This window comes from Hibiscus syriacus, unplaced genomic scaffold (genome assembly GCF_006381635.1).
Source record: "Hibiscus syriacus cultivar Baekdansim isolate YM2019G1 unplaced genomic scaffold, ASM638163v2 tig00018040_pilon, whole genome shotgun sequence".
Taxonomy (NCBI): Eukaryota; Viridiplantae; Streptophyta; class Magnoliopsida; order Malvales; family Malvaceae; genus Hibiscus; species Hibiscus syriacus.
Genome location: NW_024062424.1, coordinates 57,729 through 84,108, shown reverse-complemented (window position 1 = coordinate 84,108; position 26,380 = coordinate 57,729). Strand labels below are relative to the sequence as shown.

At 34.3% G+C, this 26,380-nt stretch overlaps 1 protein-coding gene and 4 pseudogenes across 1 annotated transcript; 3 read left to right on the top strand and 2 right to left on the bottom strand.

The window, feature by feature from the left end:
* Nucleotides 1-2,241: 2,241 nt before the first annotated feature.
* Nucleotides 2,242-5,894, bottom strand: LOC120209018 (annotated as a pseudogene).
* A 698-nt stretch (nt 5,895-6,592) lies between these two features.
* On the top strand, nt 6,593-7,784 carry LOC120209012. The gene is made up of 3 exons (XM_039208104.1): nt 6,593-6,602; nt 6,698-6,875; nt 7,337-7,784. The coding sequence occupies exons 1-3, from the start codon at nt 6,593-6,595 to the stop codon at nt 7,782-7,784; spliced, it is 636 nt and encodes a 211-aa protein (XP_039064035.1).
* Nucleotides 7,785-11,049: 3,265 nt separating this feature from the next.
* Nucleotides 11,050-18,807, top strand: LOC120209016 (annotated as a pseudogene).
* A 3,215-nt stretch (nt 18,808-22,022) lies between these two features.
* On the bottom strand, nt 22,023-23,909 carry LOC120209015 (annotated as a pseudogene).
* Nucleotides 23,910-25,216: 1,307 nt separating this feature from the next.
* Nucleotides 25,217-25,678, top strand: LOC120209011 (annotated as a pseudogene).
* Nucleotides 25,679-26,380: the final 702 nt, after the last annotated feature.

The window sequence follows — 26,380 nt, the reverse complement described above, 5'->3', positions numbered from 1 at the left end:
ATATATTTTTAAAATAGTAATTATGACAACCAATTTATTCAACAAATGCCCAACATGAAATTAAAAACAATGGATGAATGTATCAGTTTGTCACGTAAATGAATTAGGTCAGGCTGCCTAATTCATATATATATATATATATACCAACTAAATTCAACCCTGCAAATGGGTGAAGCAAACAGTATCTTTTGGGACCAATTATCAACAGTTTTATTTAATAATAAGTACTCATTAAAAAGTTAAAGATGTTGAAGTATTTAACTTTATAATTACAATGATTTATTAAGTATTTAAATTTAAAATTCAAGGACACAAACCTGACTCGAGTTTACCTGATTGATTGAAAAAAAAACCATGTTTGGGCCAAGTTTTTTGAAGTGAAAATCAATCGACCAGATACAAAATAATCCTTAAAATTATCAGAATTTATTGCTATTTTAACGTTCTGTGGACCATTTTGTAATCATTTAGGAAGTTTAATGATTATTTATAATATCTGAAAATATCTTACTAGGAAGATTTTCACATGATTCCACGTGGTTTCGTTAATATATGATTAATTAAATGACTTAAAATAGATTATCTGAAATTCAAGGGCCGCCATAGCCCATATAGGTGAGTCAATATTATGGAGACGAGTGAATCTCTTCCCGGTCAGCATCATTATTCAAAACCAAAACCAGAAAGAACAAGAAAGTGGTTTAATTATGCGCTGGTCCTTTGACTCTTTGGAATTTTGAAAATTTTCGTTCCTTTACTATTAGTTTTAGGAATTTAATCCCTCCACTTATCTTAGTTTAAAATTAAAGTTCAATTCATAACATCAGTTTAGAAATTAAAGTTCAATTCATAACATCAACGGGACATCTGCTAAATAATAAAGTTGGGCTTTGAAAATTTTGGAGTCCCAATTCGAGCATCGGATGGGCATGGGAAGAGTCGATCTTTTGGTCACCTCGGCCTTTATCTGACTATGATGTTATGTGACGTTTCATCCATTTTGAACCAATTTTAAAATTTGACATAAAAAATTGTCCGGCTAATTCGGCCCGACACAATAATTTATTTTTATTTTATTTAATAAAATAGACAACTAAAAGAATATAAAGGGATATCATTAAACTTATCTCTAAATATTTACAATAGTCATTTTAAGTTAAATCGAATTAAGAGATTTTTTTACTCTAAATCTATTATTATTATCATGACCTTCGACTCTCTAATTTACAAAATTGATTTGACACGTCTTAAATCTATATTTTTTATAAAAAAACTGAGCATATAAAATCAGGTCAGATAAGTTAACCATACCTAATCCCACCCTATATATAAACCATGTGTGGTTTAACCGAAGTCCGTTAACATGTTATCAATAGGGTTTCATTTTCCAGATCAGGGGATTAAATCCAGGAAACGGAAACAGAGAGACCAAAATTTTGAAAGTTGAAAAGGTGCAAGGAGTGGGAGGAGAATTAAACCAAGAGAATCGTTCCATGAAAAGACCCAACACCAGGTTCAGTAAACGAATTTATCCTTCCTTTGCCTTTTGGGATGAGTTGCGAATTTCGATATATGTAGAAATGTGATTCCCGACGCATCTTTATAATTAGGTCATCCGGATCTCATCTCATATAGATATTAGATGGAATGAGTTGTTTAGAGGTGTTCATTAGTCAGTTTAATCTTTTAAATCGATCCAACTAGGTTTTTTTTATTAATCATTCGATTAATTTTATGTTCGATCGGTTATGGTTAATGTTTTTCTCAAAATTCGATTATCGGTTAATTCGGTTCAAAATCGATTAATTAATTAAAATTTTAAATATCTAATATATTTATATATTACTTGGCTTGGCTTTAGAGTGCTTAAATTTCAATTTTAATCAAATTAACCGACCCAATTAATCAAATAAACTAAAAATATTAATTATTTAATATATAATATATATTATTTAAAATTTCGATTAATTTAGTTCACCGACTAAATTAATCAAAATTTATTCCGTTCAATTAAAAAAAATTGATTCAGTTAATAGTTGAAGGTAAAAAAAAATTGGTTAATGATTTTGACTAATTCAGTTCAATCGTTAACCGATTAGTATGTCATAGATAAGCACAGCTTCTCGTATATTGATTCAAATCGCCAGTTAACAGTTCCCAAAAACAGCAAAACTTTGTCATTAAACACTGAATAAACGAAATGACGTTGATCTAATCCCCATAGAAAAGAAACCTCGGTCATTAAAAAAAATATCTACATTAACATATATATATGTGTGTTATACATAGGATAATGCAATCACCACGGTTAACTTTTCTTACTTATTCCTCCAACCCAAGCCAGCGTACACATGCTGGTATCTTTTCCACAACTGTGTCCTCAATAGTACGCCTTCGAGGATTGTTCTGCACGAAAAATACAGTCATGTTTAGATCAATTCAAGGCCAAATATTAGTATCTACTTGAGAGTTGCACCCTTGCTCGTAAAGGAACACATTAAATACCAGGGGATTTGGCCTGTATCGATAGCCAAGCATCATTCGCTTCTTGTATTGCTCATATATATCATCCTCTGGGTTCACTTCTCCAGGATTATGAGCGCCGACCCCCAAATTGTTCATCTTCACATCACCAGCCATGATTGGATCTGAAATACCATTCCTGGAACTCCCTAAACCATCACCTGCAAACCATGAAGCCAAGGTACTATACTTCTCGCTTTAGAGAGAAAAATGGATGAACCGCATACTACTGATGCTACTAGGATTCATCAAAACATTCAAGAAAAACAATCAGAATGGCATAAGAGCACATGATATATAAAAGAAATCAAGCATGCTTCAGTGAACCATGGAAAAATGTCGTCACTTCCATTAAGCTCACAGCAAGTATAAAAGTAATCTAAAAAACTGGTCAGGTTCACAAACAGTTTTAAGTTTGATGCAATATTAATAGTTCAACAATACTCCAGGGAAAAAAGCCAGCAGCATTTACATCATCACTTGATTGCAAGATACAGAAAAGAATAATTGCAACGAACATTTAAACCCTTCTTCTAGATGATTTATCTAAACTCTCAGTTCTCCTGATTCCTTTTGGCCCAGGATTCAATATCGAGCTTCAAACACTCGGTTAAGACAGGTCAGGCCAAAGATGTGCAAGCATACAAAATTAAAAGAGAGGATAAAACACCTTCTTTCCAACCCATTTTTGACAAAAGTTTATGCCCAACATTATCAGACTGGATCTTTGCTTTCTGCGCAGTTTCCTTTGCAGCTTTTTGTGCAGCAGCATCATTGCAGGCAGCCATGAACTTTTCAAGTTCTTCCTGTGGGATATAATCACCCATATGATGACCTTTCTTTTCAGAAGCACCTAAGCAAACGGAAAGAAGGAAATGTTTTAGCAGCAAGGGAAAGAAAACAATATGTCGATGTGAACGCACAAACACCCATTTCAGTTGGAACAAAGACTCACCTTGAAGGGAAGGAGGTGGTGGCATCTCATCTTTGGATGCTTAGGCATTCTACTCTTCTCTTCCTGAGCAGCTTTCTTCATGTAAAACTCCATCATTGTAATAGGATCAGAACCTGCTGGTGCACTGGATGAGCCTGCACCTTAGAAAAGAATGTGTAGAACATCAGGCAAACAAAATTGTCCATTGGTAATGTCTGTTGATATCAATATACAATTGCAAGTTGATAATAATAAATGATTGTTCATATCAAATTACACTCTATAAGAATGATTTAACAGAAAAGAAAAATGATGTATACCATTGATAAACAGTTGTAGGTGTAGATTGGCCAAAAAGAAAAGAACAGTCGATATTAAAACCCAATAGCGGGAAAATAACACTTTCAAATTATTTTAATAAAAATTATCAACCACCTTTAAACAGACAGATGGACATATAGTAGACATTTGAAGAACTTACGAGAGAAATGAAAGATGACAAATTTTCATTCAAATAACTTGACAACTCTAATCATAGAAAGCCAAGGAAAGCCAGACTCGTATTCATTATTTCATCCAATAAAGCAACTAACAGCAAATATCTCATGAATCATCACCTGCTCTGCCCACCGAATTCACTGAAGATCTAAGCTCCTCATTGTCATACAAAGCAGAGGCAGGTGTTTGATAACTTGATTGCTGTGGAATTTCCCTGATAGAGCTGCTTGTGGACTTAGAAGCTGAAATACCTGTACCGCATAGATAAAGAATTAAGCATGTCATTACACAAGGGCAATACTTTTTTTTTAGATAAAACTGCCATAAAAAATGCAGTTAGAGCATACAGACCTCATATCTAACATAATGGTAAAGGGTGGAAATATTGCTAACCACTTTGATGAGTTTGTTGTTCCTTGTTCTGTGACAGAGCATTTTCCTCTTCAGCAAGGCGATATGCATAGTATTTGTAATCAGAGCAACTCTCATCAAAAAGGAATCTGAACAAATTAAAATATCCAATACACAAAACATGGAAATCCAATAGGAAAATAAGCGCACTCATGGACACAGAGCATATTTAACATAAAAATATTGATGTGAAACGAACATACTTGAAAGGTGTGTCTCCAGGGTTTTTTTGACGAGTGATATGTTCAAATTGCCTTCCATTTTTGGCAACAAAACTGGCTAGTTTGTCAGCAACTTTCTTCACAGTAAGATCGCTTGGGGAAGGTGGTGCTGCATATCACTTATAAAACTGATTAATACCAAAAGCATGAAGAAGAGAATGCAAATAACTCTTGCAGAAGGCGTGCCACATATTCCAAATCTTTCATTGAACATCTCTTTCCACCTATGTTGATTGGTAATTAAGATATAGCTGCATTCACGAGACGAGAAAAATTCAAGAATGTTTTGCCCTCTTCATCTACCACTTTAAGATCAGAAAAGATGGCCATATGACTTCATAATCACAGCAGCTTATGAAGGGGACTATTTAACCTAGACTCCCATTAATTGTATCTTTACAAGAAGAGAAAAGGAAGAACCTTTACCTAGACCTCTATTTAAGTCGATGAGAACGAGCAAAATAAACTAGTAATTCAAACATTCAAATGCCCAATCTAGTTGGAGATGTACATGCCTAAGCATGTAAAATCCTTGAGTACCATCCATCACAAACAGAAAACAATATAAAAAAGGAGTAATTACCAACATCCACTTGTTTTGAAGCATGTTCAGAGGCATCAGATCGATCCAATTTTTGCTTTTTAATTGATTTGTCATCTACCAACTTTACTGCATCCTGGTCCTCTTCATCCTCATCTGCACCCAACTTAACAGGAGGTGCAACAAGCTTCGATTTCTGTTTCAAGCTGAAGGCAAGTTTGCCTCCTGAAGGAGTTTGGGCAGTCTTGCGTTCCACGGCTACTTTATTAAAGGCAAAAGAAGACTTCGGAGCTGAAGGCCTTTTTACAACTTTGGGCGGTTTAGATTCCTCTAAAGCTGCAGCCTTGTTTTTTTCATCCTTCTGTTGTTGAAGCTGTTTAAACCTCTCCATGAAGGAACCATCATTAACAAAAAGGCTAGATGGCACTCCTTTCTCCATTGACAAAGAGAAGCCAAACAACACTTTAAACGCTATTGACAGGAAGAAGTCACTGCTAGACAAGTAAAGCTTCCAAGATATTTAGATGTTGCAGTTGGTCTTAAGGTATGATCATTATAACAACACATAGTTCTATTATAACACACAAAAGAAAGAAAGAAAAAACCAAAATAAACTCGGCAGTTAAACGTGAAAGAAAAACGATAATAAAATTCGCATAACCCAAACAAAATAAATACGACATCAAAACAGGACCGATAACAGCCATCTGCTGATCAATCGGATTCTCCCAACATAATTTAGGTTATTCTTCAAAAACATAATACCCAACCCTAAATTGATAAAATCAACCTAAACAGATAACAGATAACAAATAACAGAACAATAGAATCAGATCTATGAAGAACAGCCAGCATCAAATTCGATCGTAACGCAAACCGGACGGCTGACCGATTCGGAATAACAGAAACTTAAAAACTGGGGGAGAAAGGTAAAAAGAGGGGATAATACCGGCAGCGGAACGACCGTGAGAAACTAAGAAAAAGCCCAGAAGAGATGGACGACTTACCTGAAGAGGAGAATATATTGTGGTTTCGAGTTTCAATCTGAGCCTTCAAATCGGAAATGTAATAGAAAAGTTACTTTCGAGCCGTTTAGGTTTCGAGAAAAAATATACTATTTCATTCAGTATTTATATATACGTTCACAATACATCACGTCACCACAAATAATAATGTATATTAAATAAACAAAAAATAATTTAATTGTATCCCATACCTATCCCTTACGAATCCCTGCGAGTTTCGATTAATGTCCATCTAAAAATAAACGAATATTTTTGAAATCAAAACAACACCTAAAACTTATAAGATATATCAAATTGTGTTTTAAATTAGTCTCTATTTATAATATTCATCTAATACTCAATGTATATGTATAATCTTAACAATTTTCGATATCAACAAAACAATATATTAAATGATAAAATATCTAAACTTCAATTTTAGTTCCTTTGAGATGTAACAATGACAACGCGTAATCGAGATATTATTTAATTAGTCTTCAATTCCACAGCTCTGTACCTTTTAGTCTATACTGAACGTTGACAATTACTAATCAGCTGGCTTCAGTTGAGAAAAATGCCAAAGAAATAAAAGATTGCATTGAGGAAACGTATTGGGGTTCCAACAAACGAGTTTTGCTTCTCGGGCATAGCAAAGGTGGAGTAGATGCAGCGGCTGCTTTATCTATGTACTGGTCTGACCTGAAAGATAAGGTAGCTTCGGATATCTTGAGAAAGACAACTCGGTGATTATGTGAATGCACGGAAACTTTTGGAGATTCTGATTTGCAAAGTGACTAAGGTATGATCTTTTCTTTCCTCTCAAGCGTGTACAAATAATTGGTTGTATCATTATATGCAATTATGTCTGCTGCAACTTCTGAGTTTCTGTGGGAGAAACTTGACACTTGCTTTGGTATTTGAGTGATTTTTACCTCTTTATACGGAAGAAGGGCTTGCTTTATAGACGAGTCCACTTTCTAGGGTAGTAATCTTTTTAGTAATTGCTATGTTGTCCCGATGCTTCGTGTTTCTTGAATTACTCGTGACCGACGGCCATACCCTCTTTAAGGTTATGAAAATATGATCCTCCACTTATATGGAAAAACCTAGAAAATAATCAACATGCCTGCTGAAGCTGTTTTTTGAGTAACATATATAAATTGTTTCTCTTCACATTTCATTTTTCTAACAATATGCCATGAAGACTTGACAGGAAGAGGCAGGAATTTTTGAAGAAACACCGTTTACCTAAGGAGCTTCCTGTTGTTTCTTTCCATACCGAAGCCGCCATCACTCCTGCCGGTCTGGCCACATTATCTCGTATTGCTCATGCGGAGCTACCATTGATGGCTACCCTCTCTGATGACCAGCCAGCAAGGTTGCCTGTGGTCATGCCCCTCGGTGCTGCCATGGCCGCAATCGCCCAGTTGCTGCAGGTCAGATATGGTAAAAAGAGCGATGAGGTTGTGGCGCGCTGTGATGCAGAAGCCCGGGATCCATTGCGGTCCGGCCACAACGTATGGATGGTTTATTCATCATTGGATGACGACCCTTCCGAACCAGATGCAACGCAAGTGTGCGAGGCTCTTTTAACGCTGCTCGTAGAAGTTGGACAGAAAAAAAGACACCAACTCTCGGCGAAAGATGAATGAGGTAAAGGTGGCTTGTGTCATCGACACACTTGGTTGTAATAAACGTTAACTGAGAAGCTGAGGTTCTTTTAAATTCTATTTGGCCAACAGGTAGGGTGGACGTTCAATCGGATCGAATTGAGTTGAGTTAAAAAATTTAGAGTTATTCGAGTTGATGAGTTATATTTTATAACTCATATTTGATTTGAATTTTTTTTCGAATTGAGTCAAATTTATAAAATTCGAGTCAAGTTGAATCGAGTCGATTTGTTCAAATTTCTATTTAAAAAAATAATTGCAAATATTTATAATATTATATTTTATTTTATTTTATTTCAATTTAAATGATTCTTTATAATATTATTTATTATTTTATTTCACAGCTGGGTGAACCGAATTGCCTTTTGTCAGTTTTTAGAAATAAAAACCGAAATCGAATGGTATAAAAACTACGGTTTTCAAATCAAATTGAATCAATTTGGTTCGGGTCTACGGTTTTTTGCTATTCACTATTTTTCAAACTCAACCTCAAAAAAAGCAAATTTAAAACTTAAATCGAGTGTAAATAAATAAATTTAAATTTATAAAAAATTATTTTTCATACTTTATTTATTTAAATTTATCTTATAATACATTTAAAAACAAATGTGTTTGGATACTTATTTTCTTTTATTTTTTTAATTAAGTTCAAACGGTTTGCATATGGAAAAACCGAAACTGAACTGCAAAATGAAAAATTTGAACTAAACTGAATAGTCCTATTTAGATCGATTTTCTCAGTTTCATTGCTCAGCCCTACCTCTTGAACTCATTTAATTAAGGCACAACAACTGTTGTCCCTTAAGGATATATTTTTTTTATAAAATATATTCCTCGCTCTTGTAATAGGGTCACTCATATTTTAGCAATATGGTTATTCATAATGAATCTGCAATGTATTTCGATTCGGTTTGTCTCGAGTTTATTATTAATGATATATTGAACAATCTATATTCTCAGTGATGTATCTTTGGTGGGCACTCTTTTCTCCTTGTAGGACTTAAAATAGATTTTTAATAAGGTCTGTTTATTTTTTCAAAAAAAAAATATTTTTAATACTTAATGTAAAAATAAATATCCAAACTATATACAAAATTAATTTTTGGTGCTTAAAGAATTTTTCGTTAAAAGATACGTGAATAACGTTTTTTTGTTACACTTTTAAGTACTTACCGTTAAATGTTAAATGATTAAGAGTTTTTTTAAACAAATATTATATTGTACTTACCCTATATTAATTTTAAAAAGTGGATAATGTATGAAATTAGGTCGGGTTTAATGCAATTATTTGGGTTTTTTTTAAGTAAGGATATAAGAAATATAATAAAAAATATAACTACATGAGCTAACACATGTAGTTGGTTAGCTAAACTACTTATATTTATTTCCTTATATTTCTTTAGGCTAAGACTTCTAGACCTATTAAGAGCACTCTTTTTCATTCCTTAGAGTCTCCCTTGGATGGACATGAGTCGAGTTGGGTCGGTTTTTGGTCCACTCGACCTAACTCGAGATTAAGGAATCCTCCACCCGAGACCCGATTCGATTCGATTAAAACAAGATTTCACCTGACCTGATATATAACTTAAGAATCCGACCCGACCTGAAATAATAATCAAATATTATTTTTATTTAATAAAAATAATGGCTTAATTGAAAAAAATAATATATAGAGGATATTATTATAATTAATTCTAAATATATAAGATAAAATTATAAAAAAAAATTCGAGTCGGATTGAGTATTTTTCACCCGAACCGATCCGAACCTATTTTTTTAAAATAACCCGACCCGATCAGGTCATATCAAATCGGAAACCGTCGAATTCGGGTCTCATGCCCATCCCTACTCCATTTCCACTTCTCTCTAGGTACGATTAGATTTATTTATTTTTAAAAACGTATTATAAATCAATGTCACATTATTCAATTAAACTTAAAGAAGTTGATTGAATCAAGTTTAATTGGTATCATTGTCGATATAATATACAAGAGTACGTGAGATTGAACGTACTTAAGTATTCAATATCCTCCTATATATGAGTTGGGGGATGAGTAGTAGGGGTGTATTCGGTTCGGTTCGATTTGATTTTTTACCAAAAATTGAATCGAACTGAAATAAACGATTTTTTAAAATTTAAACCGAAATCGAATGGTTAAAAAATCGAAAAAAATCAAAATTGATTTTTTTCGGTTCAGATCGATTTTTTTAATGGTTTGAATTTTTTGGTTCGGTTCGATTTTTTTAATGAAAAAAACACTTGAAACTATAATTTTTTTTAAAAAAAATTACATATTCGGTTCAATAAGGAACAAATGAGTTCCATATGGAAAACCCGAACCGAACCGAATCAAAATAATTAAGACTTTAAATCGAACCGTATAATACCAAACCGAACCGAACCGTTTTATTCGGTTCGTATCGATTTTTCAATTTTCTCGATTTCGTTGCTCAGCCCTAATGAGTAGTGTAGGCAATGTACAAAAAAAGATAAAAAATTAAAGGGTAAAATACACAAGTGAACACTAAATTATATTAAATAATCTTTTTGGTAATGCTAGTGTAACAGTTTATTAAGTTTATTGATCATTTATAATAGTAATATAAAATTTAACAATCGTTCTATAACTATTTGAAAAATTAGGATAAATTATGTGTTTAGTATCTAAATTATTAGTTTTAGCCCGTTTTAGCACCCAATTTTGTTATTTTTTTTAAAATCATACCTAAAATTTAATTTTTATTTTATTTTAGTACACATCGTTAAAAATTTTAGTTGTTTGTTTCATTTTAATACATCCATTCAAAATTTAACGCTATATTTTGAAAAAATTAAAAGCTTATGTACTAAAACGGGTAAAAACTAATAGTTTAAGTACTAAACATGTTAACTTTTTTAACGATGGGTACTAAAATGAAATAAAAATTAAACATTATGTATGACTTTAAAAAAAATTAAAAGTTTAAATACTAAAACGAATAAAAATGATAGTTTAAATACTAAATGTATAATTTATCCAAAAATTTAATGGTCGTTTTATAATTTTTAAAATTTAACTAGCAAAGAGAATCGATAATATTTATCCAAATTGAATCGATAATATTTTATCCAAGAATTTATAAAATCAAAGAAGGAAAAGGATTTCATTTTTTATTTCCGATACTACCCTTTTAGCATTCACGTAATTTCAAACTCGTTTATTGAATACCCCTCCGGGTGCTTGCTTATTAGGAGTAATGTTTTCATCTTTTTTATTGCTGTATTTTGAGAGAGAGAAAAGGGCAGAAAGAAAGTGCAACGACAAATCTTAGTATTATTATTTTAATCAGAAACACAGTAATCTCGTTGTTTCCGATAATAGTTTTGATAAAAACTAATTGGTTTTAGAGCTTTCAAATTGAGGAATTTGGGTTTTCGAACGGATTGACTGGTCTAGGGTTTTGTTAAAAGACCATTTCTTCTTGTTTTGTTTAGCAGTGCCAATTATGATAGCCGGGGTGGGTGTTTTTGCCTGGAATTTGATGTGAAGAAAGGTTGAATTGGGTGGGTTTGTAGTGCTTGTGAGTTTTGAGGTTTCGTTCAATGGGAAGCACTGATGAGGCTGACCGAAAACGGCGTCACTTTAGCTCCATATCGCCCACTGCTGTTTCCTCAAAGAAGCAACCATTCTCGCCAATTTCTGAGGAGAAGAAGGTAAGGTCTTCATTGCTCCTTTTTTTTTGGCTTCTGATTTGAAGTATTTGTTGGAATATATTTATACTTGTGCTGTTTCTTGTATTTTCATAAATTTCAATTTGAAAAAATGAAAATAAAAATTACTTAATTCCTGACTTTGGTTCCTCTTATGTATCAAAATTGGAATTGCCATTTTTATTACATTTTTTCTACTTGCATATTCTTTTATGGAGTCAAATTGATGTATGTCGGTATAAGGGTTGGAACTTAATGATTGGCTTGATTCTGAGGGTTTTTATTATTTAATTTGTTATTGATTTAGCAGGTTTGTTTGCTGCTATTGCTACTTACCCCCATTCCCTTCTTCCTGCAGATCTCTTTTACCTCACTTTAGTTGTGTGCTTTACATTGTTTCGAAGTCCTTTGATATACTCTTGAATGTGGAAGATTATGTTTTCTGGTAGAAGATTTTGATTGGGGTATGGGTAGGTTGTTTTTTTCTGTGGAAACATTGAAGTTAGACCGTATAAATATAAAATATATAATGAAATATCTTCGTCTAGAACCCTAAACCTCAAGCTCCAATTTCTGCTTTAGCATTGTTAGTTACGGGACACATCATTCTTTGTTGGCAATAGTTATTGTCATATAAAGTTTTTTTACCCGTGCCGGTAGATGTTTGTGTTTTTGAATAGTGATGTCATTTTGCTTTTATACTTCTATTCTAGGCTGTTGAATGCTATATTACGATTTTTTTTTGGGAGAATTATTCATCTGTTTATGAGTAGGTTGCCAAGATGAAATTCTTTCTTTTTATAGTTGTTTTTTTGAACCTTCTCCTAATGTTTCCATCCATTCCTTTTTTTGGGATATGATGCAGCTTGATACTGCAGTTTTACAATTTCAGAATCAAAAGCTTGTACAAAAGCTAGAGGCTCAGAAGGTCGAGTATTCGTCTCTTGAGAACAAGTTCGTTCAAGTCAAGGAGAAACAAAAGCCATATGATTCTATATTGAAAGTGGTGAATAAATCTTGGGATGCTGTAAGTCCCTGTTGAACTGTTAGACAATTTTATGCATTTTCTGCCGATTAAGAAAAAACTAGAATCATATTTTATACCTTCCAGGTTTTGTTTAGTTTAGTTAACAGCTTGATGGGAAATTGACATTATTTCATCTCCAATAGCTGATTACTGACTTGGAATCAAGTTCCACTCACATAAGAAAGTCTAGTGGACAGGATGTTGGATGTATACCAGTTGCGAAAGGTGAGAACATTTTGCCATTTTTTTAATTTGTTTATTTATTTATTATTGTTGTGTCCTTCTTTAATGAACTGTTAACATAACTCCAAGGTCAATACTTCTTTTTTATTATAACTTCTAAGGTTGAGCTAAATTTAGGAGTTCTGATCTCTAGGAGTTTGATATAGTTCTTCCATTGACTGTCTTTAGTTTTTAATTGATTTTCAAGTATGCTTGCTAAGAAAGCCTTTCCATTTCTATGTAGATGTGCCTCAATGTCTTACTGAGGATGCTTTTCTTAGCCGACTTATGGAGACAGGTGCAACTGAAAGCTCATCTTCTAATAATTGCCCCGAGCAGATTAAAGAAGATAGAAAACACACTGCTTCTGGAAAGACTAGTAACATTTTACACAATATAATAGTTGCCATTGATGACTTATGGTCCCTAAAGGATGGGTTATGTGCTGCGGTTCTGAAAGAGCTTCAGGATGATGGTATGTACAACATAACCCCCCCTTTTTCTTTTACTTTTTACAGTAGGTATTGCTCAATTAACTGTATGCATGTCATTTATGCTAGGCTCATGCAGGCAGATGGCAAAGCTGCAATCAGAAGTTAAAAATTTGAGAACTGCAATATCCGATATTCATTTGAAACACAGATCTTTGGCAAGACAACTGCAGAGCTATAGAGATGCTGATGCAAAAAATAAAGCTGTGGTTAAACGGCTGAAAGGTAATTTCTATATGTGATCAGACTCGTTGTTTTGCCTGGATGAGGAAGTGGTGTTTCCTAGATGTCACATTTATAAGTTACCACCAAAGTAGATTTGGTGTGCATATATTTTCGTAATTCCTTTACAATTCTATAATATTGCTTGTATCTGGTAGCAAACAAAAATCACTACGGATGCATGCAAATTCATGTAATCTTCACAATTCTTTCACCTTAGAGAAACTGCTATCTCCCTCCAGTGCTGTAGATAGGCTAATCCATGGGTACTAACCCTTTCGCTGTGGTTCAAATGCCAGTTAATTATCAAGCTATGAAATCTCATTTAAGATATCTGCAAGTTTGATTGGTCTATTTGCTTCCTTTTACTTTTTGGAAGGTGAATTGGAGAGTGCAGTTGCAGAACTGCAGGAAAGTAACTGCAAATTGGCAGCTCTTAAAGCAGAAAGAGATGCAACAAATGGGGCATTTTTTCCTGTCTTGAAACTAGGCAGTAAACATGTTTGTGGTGATAAAGTCAAAGATAAGCATAGAGATCTGCATGAAATGGAATCCGCCTTAAAGAACTGTTGGTAAATCCTTTTTCCCCTTCTAGTTATCTTGTGAAATTTCTAAATCTGAAAGTTGATGCAATGATTTATTTGAGCTGCACAGGAACAAGCATCTTCTCGACTGTCTGAGCTAAAAAGTCTTCATGAAGAAAGAATAAAAATATTGCAGCAGTTATCGATTTTGCAGGTCTGCCTTTTTAAGTCATTATTTTATTTTTCATTTTCCTATATTTCCGACTTGCCGTTCTACTTCAGTCATATTTTTTAAATGGGGTTTCTGGTTGACAGAACACGTTGAAGAGCGTAAAATGTATTTCTTCTTCCCCAGCATTCCTTTTGGTGAAAGATCAACTAGAAAAGTCAAAGTCAGAAGTCTCCCATTATCAAGATCTATTTGAGAAACTTCAGGTTGTTACTGGTCGGTAGTTTCAGTTATGCCTTTTTCTGTAATTTGTGGAGGACTTCCAATTCCTATGCTAACTATAACATCCCTTTTAAAACTTTTAGGTTGAGAAAGATAACCTGGCTTGGAGAGAAAAGGAGTTGAATATAAAGAATGATATAGCTGATGTTTTTCAGAGATCGTTGGCAGTTTCTAATTCTCGAGCTTCTTATCTTGGGGCAGAGATAGATCGACAAATTGATGAAAGAAAGAGGATTGAAGCTAAGTTGGAAGAGGCATCTAGAGAACCGGGTAGAAACATAAATGTTGTTTTTATCTTATCACTATTCTTTTACTGAAAATCAGTTTAAAATACATTCAAATTTCAGGAAGAAAGGAAATAATTGCAGACTTTCAAAGCTTGCTTTCTTCATTTCCTGAGGCAATGAGTTCAATGCAGAGCCAATTAGAAAAGTACAAAGAGTCTGCTGCGGATATTCATTCTCTTCGGGCTGACGTGCAATCTCTTTCCAACATTCTTGATAGGAAGGTTTGTACTTTTCCAAGTTGTCTGGTTATCCTCACTATTGCTTGAAGGCCTTAAAGATACTCTTTTCATTTTGCTAGACGGACTTGTAAAGAATTCTCAAATAATTATTTATGAACAGGCTAAAGAATGCGAGAATTTATCTGTCAGATCTGCCGAACAAGTTGCTGATATTCATAAGTTGCAAGCCATGGTATGATTGGTTAATTTGCACCTTTCTGTCTCCAAGGTTTTTGCCCTTCTCTGAGAAGGAAAATCAATTGTTTGGATATTGTTTTGATTTCATTTATTACAGGTCCAGGATTTGAAGGACAGTGATGTGGAGATGAAATTGATATTGGAGATGTATAGACGTGAGTTTACTGATTCAAGGTCAGATTATCTAATACAAGATGCATTCTTTTGTAACTTCTGCTATCTCTGAGAAACCTATCACAGAATTCCTTCAGTGCTGTTTGAAGTTAGACTAAGCTTTGTTTCTTTAGTGTAACTTTCTTCTTTACTGGAAATTTTTAGCAGCTAACGTACCGGAGAATGTCAGCATATCTTATGTTATTATTGGTTATGAATATGATGTGCTGCCTCTGGTTATATTGTGCTATAATTGAAGTTCTGTTCTTGCTACCCTTGACATGGTTCTTCTTGATGCTTAGTCACAGATTCTTACATCTCTTTTCTGTGATTGCAGAGATATTTTGGAAGCGAGAGATTCAGAATACAAGGCATGGGCTCATGTTCAAAGTTTGAAATCTTGCCTTGATGAGCATAATTTGGAATTGCGTGTTAAGACAGCTAATGAAGCTGAAGCAATGTCCCAACAAAGGTTGGCCACTGCGGAAGCTGAAATTGCCGAGTTGCGACACAAACTGGAGGCTTCTAAGAGGTTAAAGTTTACACCCTTGTCTTTTTATTTATATTTATACTCAGGAACGGGCACATAATTTTATGTTAGGGGGGCGAAAAAAATTATCAATAGAAAATACAAAGAAATTATCTAAAATATGAGATTTTGAATTTTTTAGGGGGGCAACTGCCCCCACCTGCCTCCCTTTGCGTTCATCCCTGATTATACTACCAGACCCTATTAATGCCACTATTTGATGTCACCAATTCAATTTTCTTTTTTTAACATGCCTTTCCTTTTGGAGGCAGATGTAATCTAAGATCTTTTCTGCAAATCAGCGAATGTTATATCTGGCATTAGGCAATTTTTTTTATCGTGTCTAGACAATTCCACATAAAGAGTTCTGTTGAAATTCTCCTGAACCATAATGTATGTTTACTGGGAATCATATGTGGTGTTTGTGTTGTTGCTACCTTCATTATCAAACAATGGGTTTATGAGAAACGAGTGAAAAGTGTTAATTATATTGTTTTTTCAGGGGAAAAGCTAGACTTTCTGATGGTTTAAAATCAAAAATAGAAGAAAATGAGGCTTACTTATCTGAAATAGAGGTTAGCCTTTTTGTCATTTAATCTTGGTTCTGCCTTCAGTGTCTTGAATTTTCATAAGGCTGTTAGTATGGTTTTCCCTCAGTCAATTGGACAGGCATATGATGTCATGCAAACACAAAATCAACAGCTATTGCAGCAAATTACAGAAAGAGATGACTATAACATCAAGGTAACCAATTATTTGGCGTATTATATTCAGAGTTCCTATTAGAAGTTTCTGCACGAGTTATAATCGATTTTACGTCTCTTGATAATTTTTTTGTCGGGATATAAATGATTTTAATGCCTTTTTAAATCTTAAGTTCAGACTCTGAAGTGAACACTTCTTCATATGATCATGTATGCTTGCATAACAAATCAAATAATGTTTGATCATGGGATAGAAATTTTCACTTGCAAACTGACAATTAGAAGGTGCATTATTTCCCTTATGCATATAAGGAGATAGAACGTGGGATGTTTTGTTCTGTGCTTTGTTTGTTGTTGATATGAAGATCTGTAGACATTTTCCTTGGCCAGTAATCTGCTCATTCATTTATGTAGAATTTTATTGAGATTTTTTAATAACCTAATCCTCCAAATATAACAGGGCCAAGGGTGTTATCGATGTAAATGTTACTGAAATTTGCTAGAAGGGTGATATTAGACTTGACATTTAATTTAAAGATCAATGAAATTTTTTATCATGAAACTGGGAGAGGTTAATATCTGTGGTTTTGTTTGAAGGACTTTGGGATCTATGTTCTTTATTCTATTTCTTGACATTTAACTTGTACTTGAGGAGCATCCATGGTGCGCTGTATAGACTTATTTATTTGCTCTCCTAGAACTTGATTTTGCTTTAATGTTCTTTTACAGCTTGTTTTGGAAGGTTTGAGGGCAAAACAGCTTCAAGACACACTACTATTGGAGAAACATGCCATGGAGAAGGAGATTCAGCAAGCCAGTGCGTCCCTTGATTTTTATAATATGAAAGCTGCAAGAATCGATGATCAGGTATGATTATGGATTAGTTATGTTGTATGAAATAAACTTCTGAAGGCATTCAAGTCTTGAGCAATTCCTTTTGCAGCTGAGGTTCTGCTCAGACCAGGTTCAAAAACTTGGAGAAGAAAGATTTCAGAAGTCAGTGCTCTTGGAAAATACACAAAAGCGATTGTCAGATGTAAGAAAATCATCTCATCAAGCAAGGGAGTCACTGGAGGACTCACAATTGAAGATTGAGAAAAGTAGAGCAGCGTTAGTGGAATTGCAGATTGATATAGAGGGAGAAAGGTAATAGAATTTATTAGTCCTATGTGTTTCCATTCTGTTTTAATGCATAGGGTGCATTCATGTCTGTCTTTCCGCTTATTTGTGTATTAGGTTTAACAAGAAAAGAATTGAGGAAGAATTGGAAGTGGCGAGAAGAAAAGTAGTACATCTTCGAGCAAAGACAGAAGGAAACTCAATGGTCGAAAGGCTTCAAAAAGAACTTAGAGTGTATAGAGAAATACTGAAGTGCAGTATCTGTCTTGACAGACCGAAAGAGGTAAACGTGTGAGTCCGAATTAGTATATCAAGGTCACAGTTTTTCAGATAGGCCTAGACCCTTTCAGTTTCAGTTTTTATTCTCATTGGTGCTGACAATTGGATATGATACTTCTGTGTCACTTAACTACATTTGACTCTTCATTAAGTACCCTTTACAACACATATTCAGGCATGGGTATGGGGTATGATTCACCAAATATATGGAAAAACCACACATACCAATGTTTGGCACCTAGACCGAGTTTTAGTAACATAGCTTATAGCTTGTTCCTTTCCATTCCAAATTTCCCACCTATTTTCAGATTTGCTTATAGATTTTTTGTCCATGTTCCAGGTTGTTATTACAAAATGCTACCATCTCTTCTGCAACCCTTGCGTACAAAAAATCACCGGAAGTCGTCACCGCAAGTGTCCGGTGTGTTCTGCAAGCTTCAGTGCCAATGATGTTAAATCTGTTTATATCTGATAGTGGAGTTCTCATCAAGGCTGCTTGTCCATGGGACTCAGCCTGCATCTTCACGTGCTTGCACCACCACCAGACCTATGAACACCCAGTCACATGTTCCATGTATCGTTATATTAGAGAGTTGTTAGAAAAGAATCTAGACAGGAACTAGAGGTTCCCTACCCCTATCCATTTAGTCGAGTGCTAATCCTCACAACATTTGCTTGTTTGGTTCCAAGTTGATTGGACTTAATTCTAGAGTATTTTATGATGTTTGCAACTGATTGAATCCCACTGAGCTCTTTCAAGTTACTTTTTGCAGATAATTCATTTTTGATCAAATTATGTATTCAGCTGAAATCTTTTCAGAGCATGACTGAGTTTTTGGTCTGCACAGATTTTCATAGAGCATGTTGTAGTATTATTTGTTTTTTGTTTCCTTGTTTTTTTTCTAATGTTGGGTTGTGTCAGTGACATGTTAGTATTATACATGTCATGTTTGTGTATATCATTTGTGACATAATTGTTTTTAAGCTATCTAATATTTATTTAAGTTTTGATATTTTGGTGATCAATATTATATTAGACATAAATATTCGAGATATTTATCCATTCGTTGTGTATATACGTCGTGTATTTGTGTTCTTACTATGGTGACAGGGACACACCATATATGCCAAATACATTACCATTTACAAAGGCTAGTTTATGAAGTGCTGCTGTTTCTGCATAAATTAAAGCATTGCACTGGAAACATAACAAGCAGAAGTTTCAGCATGGTATGGATTTTGTACCTCTTTTACCCAGGCCAAGGCCAGATCGAGCCTCTAGACTGGCTTATATATTCACACTAATATTTATATATTTTATAATTGAATTAATTTTAAATAAACTGTAATTATCAAATACCAATTTGGATCGAGTTAGATTTGTTCGAGTTTGTAAATCTTATTCAAGACCCGATTTGTATTGGCCAGACTGCTAATATGAGACTATTTATGATATATTTGGACCAATCCTTGAAATATTTACAATGATCATTGTTGGGCTTGGTGGTAGCTGCTGTGCAATGTGCTGTCTTCAAAGAACTGATTCTATGCTAACTGCCACAGTTTCTTTTTATGGCTTCTTCTCCAATGCCGATCTTAATGGCAATTTAATATCTTCTTCTCCCTATGTTGCATCCACCCTAATTCAAACACAATGGCTCTATAGGTATAAGAAATTCAACCAGGCCTCGGAAAGAATGTCATAGATTACTGATCTATTCTATTCTCGAAAGATAACCGAAAACTTAAACAGTGCAATATGTGCTATTAATGCTGAATCTGGAAGTGCTACGAGATTATTATCTTGTTTTCAAAAGATATGTTCGATATAATGTGAAATGCTTTTGTTTATACAGTCTAAGACCTTTACTTTTCTTTCCCATGTAGGATGGATGTACCCTACTTCTCTTTTTAAATCATGGGACAGGATACAAGCATATGCCTGCCATTATGCTTAAGATCCTCGAGTCTTTGAAAACATGTTGAACCCCTATCTAGAACAATTGAGTTTGGTTAGGACATCAAAGAATTGAATTTGCCAACATTTTGATCTAGTGATAAGAAGCCTCTGTGGCATTGTTGATGCCAGCTCTTTTTGAAGTTATAATTATGATTGTAATTGTTAATAATACATATCCGAATAGCTATCACCATACTTGATCATTACAAAGCATAATTGAATTGAAACTGAAAAGTCTGAAACATATCCGCATCTAGACTATAATAAATTTGAACAAAACCCACATAAGATAAGAGTTAAACAAGAGCAAAATATGACGATAACTAACATATAGATTAGTTATGGTGGGACTCAAATCTAATAATTCAAAGTTCCCGAAGTCTCGACCTAGGAAAATGTTGTGTATACTCATCTCATTTGGAATTTTAACAACACATACCATGCAGACACAAGGATAGTTGTTCTAATCCTGATCCTCTATGGAACACAACATTCCTTCATTCCCTTTTACTATTGAGGCCATTCTTACATTTACTTCCAAATTCAAGTAACATAGACACTGATATTTTTAACACACTAGCTAGATATATCATAACAGGTATGTTTCTTTTTTGCTAGGATGTTCCGTTTGTTACCAAGGCTTGAGACTGTTTAACAGAGCACCAAATTGCATATGATTCCAAAGCAACCTGTTAGGGTTACCATTGCAATTCTAAGTGCAGCTAGGATTACATTGTCTCTTAACAATTTAGATATCGAGAATGAACAACAGAGAGTGATACTGTAAAGCTAATTGCTTGGTTATTATGATAAACATGGAGAGTTTATATTGGTAAATTCAAGGCACTAAAAGGGAAGAAAAATGAAAACCCAGAGAGCATTTCATGAAGAAATGGGAAACAGGGACTTATCCCCTGCCCTCGGACGAATTCCAAGTCCAGTTCTGACACTCGCACCGACATCCATCAGATCTTCGACCTGTTCAAAAAGTGATCTCTCAAAACGCAAACGAAAATTGTACAATAATGAAGGTTAAGAGTGAAACTCTGAGGACGTTGGATATCGAATAGATCATTACATTGTGAATGCCGGAGGCTTTCAGGTAAGCGATGGATGCAGTAGCGGAGGCGCCAAGGAACAGAGACTTTGACCGGCATCAAGCGGTGGTCGCCGGCATAACCGTTTCTATACGAAGATACAGCCCATCCGAACTGGATTGCGCTTGCTATAGCCCAATACCAGTGGGTGGCGATGCGGGTTTTACCAGTATCGCCGCCGCTCTCCGCCTCCATTAGTTGTCTCTCTTCCTCCTCTAGACTCGCTTTTGAGCTGCTCCACTCCAATTGCTTGCTTGATTGGGGAATATTGAGAAATACTACAGAACAGAGTTTATACAGAAATGCCTTGATTTCACGTCACAACGATTTCTTTTTCTTTGATAGAATTTCTAGATTATTATTATTTGATTTTTCTTCTTATGGCTTGAATATAGACCGGGTATGATCAAAAAACGCATATATAGATAAGGGTAAACTACGGTAGTTTCCCTTTTATTTTAGATTTATCTTATTTTAGTCACCGAATTTTAGAAAATTATGTTCTAACTGCTTTTATTATCAAACCATTACATTTTGATCTCTGAATTTATTATATTTTGATCTCTGAATTTATTGACGTGACATTTACTAACGTAACTCGTTACATTTTGTTCATTACAAAAATGTTCACTGAATTTACATTACTATTATGTTTAAAATAATGTAAAAGCAATAACTTTATTTCTTCTATCGTACATGTCTTTGCAATGTCTTTTGAGAAGAAGACAATAGACTTGTAATATATTTATATATCCAAATTATAAAATCAAAATTCCGTATTAATATTCGATAGCAGCCTAAAATTACTAATTTGTCCCTGGGTGCACTATAACAAAAACCCAATATCTACTTTCAAATAAAACAGAGAACAAATCGGTATAATTCTTGTAAGAAAAATGTGTCAAATTGATCTGGAAGCTCAACCATTTCAAGATACATAGTAATTCCTAAAAGAGCTCAACCACAAATAATAACAGACTTGCTATGATACATAGACTCGGTCTTCGGTGTAAGCGTCGAACACGAATATCTTTGTTCCCCCCCCCAAAAAATATTTTTTGTGCAAGGATGGATACTCGAGCTACGGATATCGATAGAAAAATGAAGAGTCGAAACAATGTAGCTATATACCATCTTAATAGTTGCAATATACTAACCAAGAAGAAAGGCATCCATCTCACTTGAAGAATGGATATCAGTCCAAAAATCATATTTGAAAAAACCAAATCTAGACAATTTTACTGGTCTTAGCCGGTACTATCACCCGTTTCCTGGTAGGAGAAACTCTCTAACCAGTATTTTGGAGCATCGGGATGAATACGAGAAAGACGAGCAATGAAACTCTTTTCACAAGTTGCAACTATGCTTGCAATGGAGTAGCTTCGAGTGCACAAACCATTATCCATGAGCCATTTGTGGCATCTGTACCCAGGCTTAATCCTCTTCTCTAAGTGGAAACATAGAAATGCAGGGAATATATCAAGGTAGTCCGAAGAAACACCCATTTCATAGCGAAGGAAATTCACCTTCCGCTCTATAGTTTCGGGACTCTGGTTTAGAACTTTCGGTGTTGTTTGCACCATCTTACATAGTTTCGAGAATGTAATCCCCAAACCGAGAAGACTATCGAATCTTTCTTGCAACTCGGTGCTAGTGCCATGAACACGAACTAAAACCTTCACGGTCAAAGAATTCTCTCCAAACCCAATCCTATGCAAGAAAATCAATTTCTCCATTGTGTGGACAGGGGTTCTTCAAGCTGGATTCTCTCGAAACGATCTCGGAAATCCTTATAAAAGTCTTCGTAGACATCGCCGAGGGTGCAATCAGCAAGCAATCGGTGATTTCCGTCCTTAATCCTATCGAAAAACCACTCATGTAGATTCAAAGCTCTCATCACATTAGGTAAATTAGCCATCTTATTCCTCCCCAATGCATAAGGGTATTCTTTAGCAATGGCATCCCTATTCTCAGCGCTCAATGCAAAATGTTTCAATATTCTCATAACCGAAATCACTGGAGTTTCCAAATCAAAATCCAAAATCTCGGGGCTTTGGAGAATCAACAAACTGACATCTTCCTTCCTAACCGAAAACCGACAAAAATACTCTATTTTTCGAACCAGAACCACCTCCGGATGCTGAAGAAAAAGGCTCTTATTTCTACCCATCAGGTACCCTATTTTCCCTTTCTCACAACCTAGATCATAAAACCACCTCATTTTCCTATAAATTTCATACTAAGAATCTACATTTGCTTCAACATGACTCCCCAAATCAAAATCTACAAAAACCCTTTTCAAATCATTCAACAACGCAACAATTTCACCATCCAATTCACCAACCCCACGCAACACATAAGTAAAAGCTAAGCAAATACCAATCACTGAAACATTACTAAACCCACATTCCTCAATCCTACAAAGCCTAACTTTCAAATCCTTAGAACTCACCCTAAAAATCAAAGCTTCCTCTTTATAAAGCTTGCCCAATTTGTTCCAAGGACACCCAAATTCAGAAAGCGCACAGGCTGCATCGAGGACCGTTTCATCTTCAGAGAGAATTATTTCTAAGGCAAAAACCCACTAACTTCACTATAATCAATGGCTATGCATTCGAAGAACTCGTACTCATTAATGGGGTGGTAACTGAGGAATCTGGGGACTTTTTTGTATAAACTTGTGGTGGAGAAATCGATGCCGCAGGTGAGAGAAGAGAGGGAAAAGAGGGAGTTTTTGGCAATGTGCTCGGCGTAGACAAAAGGGATGTATCGGGTGTAGTGGAGATAATCGGTGAGAGCTTGTTGGGCATCTTTAATGGCTTGGGGTCGATACTTGGAAGGGATTCTTGTGAAGTTTGGGAGTTTGGGTAGTGATGAAAACTGGCGAAGAAGATGCCAGTGGATATATTTGGAGAAATGATTCATCTGAGGGCGAAAATGGAGGGTTTAGTTAGGGCTTTTATTAGAGGGGAACATTGACATTGGTTATTACACGACGTGGGCTACAAGGTAGGTCAATTGAGCATATAAGTTCAGCTTTGAATCGGGTTAATTTAGATTGAACATATAAAACTGTTGTCAAAATTAGAGGATGAGATGTTTATAGAAAGATTATATATATTAAAGATAAAACAATTTGGGTACAATATACAAATATTCCTCGATTATAGGATAATGTTTTTTAAGTCCATCGACTATTAAAAATTATAAAATGTTCTTCTGATTATAGGGTGTTACTTTATTGAGTCATTCGACTATTAAAAATTATAAAATATTTGATATGTTCAAACTCGTCCTTTTTCGTTAAAAAATTAATGACAGTCTGACTGAGATATAATAAAAATTGATCTCTAAAAAAGATATCATATCTCAGTCAACGAGTTAACATTTAGCACATACTGTTGTCAATCTTTCAACGAAAAATGATGAGTTTGGAACATACTAAATAGTTGAGTGATCATTTTGTAACTTTTAATAATAGGAGACTCAACAAAGCAGCATCGTGAAAATTTATAAATAAGTAAAACATATAAATACAAAAAAGAAAATATATGTGAAAGTAAATTTAAATTGAAAGGAAATGATCATTGGTTGAATAAATCTGAATTCGTTTTCTTTTCTACTTTGAACCATATCATATATTATTTATTTTTAAATTCTTTTTTTTCCTTCTAAATCTTCAAATTCTATTATCTAAGGTTATATTTAAATCACGGAATTATTAGCTCTCATTGTATTGATAACGTGATACATTAAAAAAATCTAAAGTTTAGTTTTTATTTCATTTTAATAACCATTCAAAATATAACGTTAAGCTTTGAAGAAGAAGGAAAAAATGAAAGTTTAGGTATTAAAACGGACCGAAACTGATAGTTTAAATACTAAACGCGTTAAATTTTTAATAATGGGTATTAAAATGAAACAAAAGCTAACCATTAGGTATTATTTTAAAAAAATTAAAAGTTTAAGTACTAAAATACTACCATTAATATTTTCAGTTTTTCACTACCTATTAATTCATCTATTCGCACAAGTATTTCATCAAACTCTTTGACTCCGTTAGCGACTTGTAATAACAATTTTTGTTTGTCTCGTCATCCTTTTCTCATTCTTATTTTATCGGATGTTATTTTAATTTTATTATGATAATATTCTGTTCCAGTTTATAAGTTGGATCTTTATCTCTCCCTGAGTTGCTCCATCGAGCTCCCAAATTTGACTCCAAAACTTGCTAATGAGGATATGGGTCTGTGCAATTTGGTAGTGAGGATCTGCTCAAAACGCAGTTGATAAGCTGAATGGTATGCGCCGATTAATGACAAACAAGTTTTCGTTGGACCCTTCCTTGGTAAACAGGAAAGAGTCTTCCACAGGCAACACATCCCATGGCTACTGGGGCTCTCGCTTCAGCTCCCGCAAATGCAACACCAGTACAACAGACGACATTGTTGGGAGAAAATCTTTACCCACTTGTGGACCAGCTGGAGCATTATAATTAATGCTGGAAAGGTGACGGCCATGCTTCTACAGATGGACCAGACTGAGGTTTTACAATTGCTAGAATCACCAGAAGCTTTGAAAGCAAAAGTTGCAGAGGCCATAGACGTTCTAAGGAAGATCGACTCCAAACCGCAACAAGCCGATAGCGCTACTGATAGGCTAGCATCATTGTCTCTAAATGACAACCTCGTCTCTCGAGTTTAATATGTATGTTGTATACCACTTAACTGTTTTATCCTTTGTGTCTTTATTTTTGTTTTCTAGGGATTCTGCTCGGCTGGACTTTATTGGTCTTGGATTTAGTTAATCAATTTGCATGCTCATTTTTTAAGTAAAAAAAATAACTTGCATCATCGATAAGTTAGAATATATATTTTTTATGGCAAAAGGGTACCGAAGCACTTTTAAATCAATACGGATATATTATTATTTTTCTCTCAATGTAGTCCTCTAATTTAAAGAAGAATCCAATGTGGTCCTTTGACCAATATTTTCCTTTATTTATCAACATTAGTGTAAGTCCTTCGCCATACGACCGAAAATCGATTATTTCCGTCTCTACTAAAAGTACAAGCAGTATTCTTTTTTTAAAAGATTTGATAAAACATTTACGTCAACAATAATGAACGGAGATTTTGATTAATGACGAAAAACGTTGGTCAAAAGACCACATTAAATTTTTTTTTTGAGTTGACATTGATTATTTTTTAAGTACAAGAATTTCACGTATCTTTTGCTAAAATTAATTCCTTATCTCGCTGTGTCATACATCTACTTAATAAAGACTAATGATCCAATAATTAAGTTATAGTAAATTGATAACGTAAACGATAAAAACATAATAATTTTAAATTTTAACGATCAAACGTATGCAACATCAATCAAATCGATAATCTGGGTTGACAA